Source organism: Solanum verrucosum, unplaced genomic scaffold (assembly GCF_900185275.1).
Source record: "Solanum verrucosum unplaced genomic scaffold, falcon-dt-bn FXZP01000257.1, whole genome shotgun sequence".
Classification (NCBI taxonomy): Eukaryota; Viridiplantae; Streptophyta; class Magnoliopsida; order Solanales; family Solanaceae; genus Solanum; species Solanum verrucosum.
In genome coordinates this window covers 5248782-5253685 of record NW_026020539.1, presented here as the reverse complement: position 1 = coordinate 5253685, position 4904 = coordinate 5248782, and the positions used below count along the sequence as shown (strand labels likewise).

At 39.2% G+C, this 4904-nt stretch overlaps 1 protein-coding gene across 1 annotated transcript; it reads left to right on the top strand.

Moving 5' to 3' along the window:
* Positions 1–1271: 1271 nt before the first annotated feature.
* Positions 1272–1760, top strand: LOC125809933 (uncharacterized). The gene has a single exon (XM_049489465.1). The coding sequence runs from the start codon at positions 1272–1274 to the stop codon at positions 1758–1760; it is 489 nt and encodes a 162-aa protein (XP_049345422.1).
* The last annotated feature ends 3144 nt before the right edge of the window (positions 1761–4904 follow it).

The window sequence follows — 4904 nt, the reverse complement described above, 5'->3', positions numbered from 1 at the left end:
GTACCTTGCCTATTGTGACTTCAAAAGAGTACTTAGTATGAGTAGTAGTATGGGATGCAACCTGCACATTACACAAGTATGACTTAGGGGTTGTCTTAGGTGATGGTCCTTATGTGATGAAATAACTTGTTAAGATTTAGGTCTCTTGTGTATGAGTATTATTGAAAATGGAAGGTTGAATGGTAAGTTCACTTTTGGTGACCTTAATGTGGTACCTTGGTGTGGATGGTAGTATGGGACGCTATCCATACATTGCACAAGGTATAGCATGAGGGTTTCTTGAGGTGAAGCCTAAATGTGAAGGTAAGGAGTTACATGTTGATATTGCTCAAATGTGATGTTGTGACTTGTATGATGATTATATTTGTATTTGATGTCTCTTATGATATTGTCCATGATATTTCTAAAATGTGGCATAAAGCATGGTTTCCAACCAAACTGTCCCTTTTAAAGCATGTTTTTGCATGGTCATTATACTTAGTACATTTTTGTGTGCTAACCCATATTTTCTTTACCTTTATTAAGTGGAGGGATTGGCACTCAATTTGGTTCTGCCTAGTCAAGCTTGGAATAGAGTTCTCCAAGATATTTTGGTTTTGTCCTCATAGATCGAGGACAAGGACTTTTAATGTTTCTAGTTCTTTCACATTTTAAGACTATTGTTAAGATTTCTATTGTAAAGGGTCGTGTCCCTATTTTGTTTATGAATGTGTCTAAGATGGCCATGTGAGATATAGACTTCCGCCTGCATTTAAATATTTTTGAATGATTGGATTTTATGGTTTTATAAAGAAAAGCTTTAAATTATGTACTATTTCTATTACCTATGCGATGAATGAGCTATGAGGCTTGTATAAGACCCCTTCGGGGTCGAGTAGGCCGTATCGCTTGCAGGGGCTAGCCTTGGGTCGTGATAGACATTGTATCAGAGCACAAGATTTTGGGGATGGTTTTTAGGATTGATGTCTCACAAGCCACGTCTAGTAGAGTATTGTTCATCGGTGTGAGTCGTGACACAACTATGAGCGAGAGGCTATAGGACGTTAGAAAGTTACACTTCTTTCATATTCTTGAAGTCGTGCCTTAGAGTTTAGCTCTATAAGTGTCCTTTTCCTAACCCTTCTCTTGTGTTTATACGATATAAATACAAGGGCTAACCCAAGAGGGCGGAAGAGGAGGATGTGGATGGGGGAGTTCCTCCCCAAGGTCCTCAAGGTGACCAAGTTCCTTTAGGCAATCAAGGAAATAAAGTTGCAGTGGATCCCCTGGCTATGACCAATGAGGAAGTTAGGCCGGCTCTGTTGATTATGGCTCAAGCTGTAACTACTCAAGCTCAAGCCATGACGGCCCAAGCTAATAAGGATGTGAGGCCTAGAGTGAATGCTAATGAGAGTTCTATGGCTTCAAGATTGAGGGATTTCTCTAGAATGAATCCCCCCGAGTTTCTAGCTACCAAGGTAGAAGAAGATCCCCAAAGGTTTGTTGATGAGGTTAGCAAGATACTTAGTACAATGGGGTTGTCTTCGGGGGAGAAGGGAGAGTTAGCCTCCTACCAACTAAAAGATCTGGCTCAAATTTGGTATGAACAATGGAAGGGTGAGAGGCCTAAAGGAGCGGGTTCCATAAATTGGGAGGTGTTCAAAGAGGCATTCCTTGATAGGTTTTTCTCCTTAGAGTTAAGGGAACAAAAATTGGTAGAATTCATGAACCTTCGTCAAGGGGGTATGAGTGTGAAGGAGTACTCTCTCAAGTTCACCTAACTATCCAAATATGCTCCAACCTTAGTGGCAAATTCTAGGGAAAGAATGATTAAGTTTGTGATGGGAGTGTCCGGTTTGGTGGAAGAAGAATGTCGTACGACAATGCTCCATCATGGCATGGATATATCAAGGCTCATGATATATTCTCAACATATTGAGGAGACGAAACTTAAGAAAATGAATAAGGAGGTAAAAAGGGCTAGGCTCGAAGAACAAGGTCAACCAAGGTCCAAAAAGAGGTTCTACAACCAAGAGTCCCCAATGGTCAACAATGATAGGGTGTCTAACCCTAGTTCCCAAGGAGGGAGAGGAAGTGGTTCTTCTTTTGAAAGATCTATATGTGCAAAGTGCAGAAAGCAACATTTGCGTAAGTGCCTTGCCAGCACCGATGGTTACTTTGGGTATGGAAATAAAGGGCATAAGATGAGAGATTGCCCAACACTCTCAGCAAAAGGAAGGGAGGATAAGCAAGCTTCTCTTGGTGGCCCGGATCTTAATGCTACAAAGAATAGTCATTTTATGCTCTTCAAGCTAACAAGGGCAAATAAGCTAATTCGGATGAAGGTACTGGTAAGTAATAGTTCCTTATGGTTGTGAATGTTGTATTGAGGTTCCTTTGTTATTTTCAAGTTAGCCTTAATTGGGTTTACCCCTAAGTGGGGGATAGTAAGGTTGTGAGAGTTTTGATATCCGTATCTTTTTCCTTCTATCCCTATTCAAGCTTGAGATCAAGAGTTCCCTGCAGTTTGTTTCATGTTTTGGAGTCATGTGTGATATTGAGTTTCCGTGGTCTCATTATGTTGTGCATGTTCTAGTTGAATTCTTGTTTAAATGAGAAAATGAGTTTACAAAATTGTGTTCCTCATGTTGATATACATCTATAATGAGTTGTTTAAATTCTTCATGAGTTGACTTGTTGAACATGCCTAATTGTGCTTTTGAGAGTAATTGCATAATGTGCTTAGTGATGTTGTAATGAGCATGATATGATTTGGAGAATGAAGTACCTCCAATGTAATGAGTAATGATGAAGTTTTGGTGCATAATGAGTTTATAGAAGTAGTTCCTACCTTCTTTGTATTGCATTGAGCTTTTTGATGTGGACTTGATGTTTCCTCCTATGTTTATGCATTTATATTGATGTTGCATGATTGTGGGTTGCTTGTTTAGAGTCGTTAACCTCTTGATGTGTTTAAAGTGTCATTCGAGGACGAATGTACGTGGGGGATAATGTAACAACCCTAAAAATGAATAAGTAAAACTAGAGCCTAACGTATGTGTTAGAGTTTGGTGTGAGGTTTTATGGTACTTTATGTTGTCCCGAGCCATGGTTGAAGAGTTTAGGGGTTAGACGTCAAGCTACAACCCCCTCCCCCAAGGACCACCGTGAGGGTCCTTGAGGAGGACCTAAAGTCTAAACCCCAAGACCCCAAGGAAACCATGAGGCTGCCCAAAATTGGGTGACCTACGGAAGGGGTCCACGCCCCGTAGGTCCATCCACGCCCCATGGATGGCCTCCATAGGTCAAGGGCCCCCAAACCATTCTCTGAATTAAATGATGGAGGAACAACACGAAGCGTCAACCCATCCACAGTGCGTGGATGAGGAGCCGTCGTTTGAACCTGTTTTTGTTGTCAAGTCGCGGCAAGTGTAGGGGTGAATTGGTAAATTCACCCCAAGTCCTAATAAGTGTGCGGTTATTTTAAGTATATTAAGATACTTTAAGAGTATTGAAACAATAAAATACTATTTTAGATTTCATTATTCAAATTCCCCAAATCAAACCCCTCCCTCTCAAAATATCTTCTCTCTAGAACTCCATTGAAGACCAAGAGAAGAAGAAGGCTTAGGGCTTAAAGATAAGGGATAATTGAGTATATTTTCGTGGAATTCATCTATTAAGGTATGGTGATCCTTCATCTAGGGTTAGCTTTCACCCCTAGAGTCCATTCAAAATCAATTTCAAAGTTTTCAAGTTTCTCAAAAACCCTTGATTTTACTCAATCTCATGGGTTCTTTCATCAAACGTTTTCAAATGGTTTCTAATGACAAAGTATGTTTGAATTAGTGTTTAATTGAGGATTTATGATGAAAATACTCTATGAACCCATGAATTCTCTCAATTCCTAAATTGTGCTTTTATGAAGTGAGTTTGTTGATGATGATTGCATATGAATCGAAATTGCCTAAATTGCTTTGGATTATTGAAGTATATCATTACCCATGCCCTAATTTTAGTAAATTGTTGGTGTGTTGGTGATTTGGAAGTATAACCCTTGAAGGGCAAGTTTTGATCAATTACTTGTTCAATTAGAATCGTGAATTAGATGTTGATCCACTTGAAAGGTGGAGGTGTTTATTTAATATGTATATTGTCGTATTGAATTGACGAATATATTCCTTGTACCCTACATGTGGAGGTTAATATATAATTGTGATATGATGCATGTGTGTGTTCTAAATGAATGAATGATGATCATGTCTAGAAGCTAATTGTTAGGATTGAATGTTATCTCTCTATTAACACTTGTGAATGAAGCTGACTATGTGAAAAGCTATTCTCACATACACACACACTTGAATGAAGAATGAATGACATTCATGATAATGTTAATGATGAAGTACTTATTGAAAGGCTATTGTCAATTGTATTCTAATGAATGATAATGATGTGTTGATTGAAAGGATATTCTCGATGTTACACTAATTAATGATAATGGGATTCTTAGTTGAAAGGCTTTTCTCATCTTTTCTCATCTTTGAATCTATGAGCTATCCAATGAATATTGGGATCGGATGCATGCTCATCCGTGAGCTGAGGCGGAGTATCTAGTAGCAATCTCTTGAGATGAGTGCTCTGTGAGTTGAGGCGGGGTATCTAGTAACAATCTCTTATCCCATAATAATGAACTAAAGTAATGAATGTTAACTACTCTATGGGAATGTAGGCTAAGCACCGAGAGGATATTGAATGAGATGGATACTCATCCATGAGTTGAGGCAGGGTATCTAGTAGCAATCTCTTAGGGTGGATGCTCATTCGTGAGGCGGAGTATCTTGTAGCAACCTCCTTGTCCCATAACTATGAGCACACATAGGATAGCTAGTGGATCCATTTAAGCTAAATACTGGTATTCCTTAGGC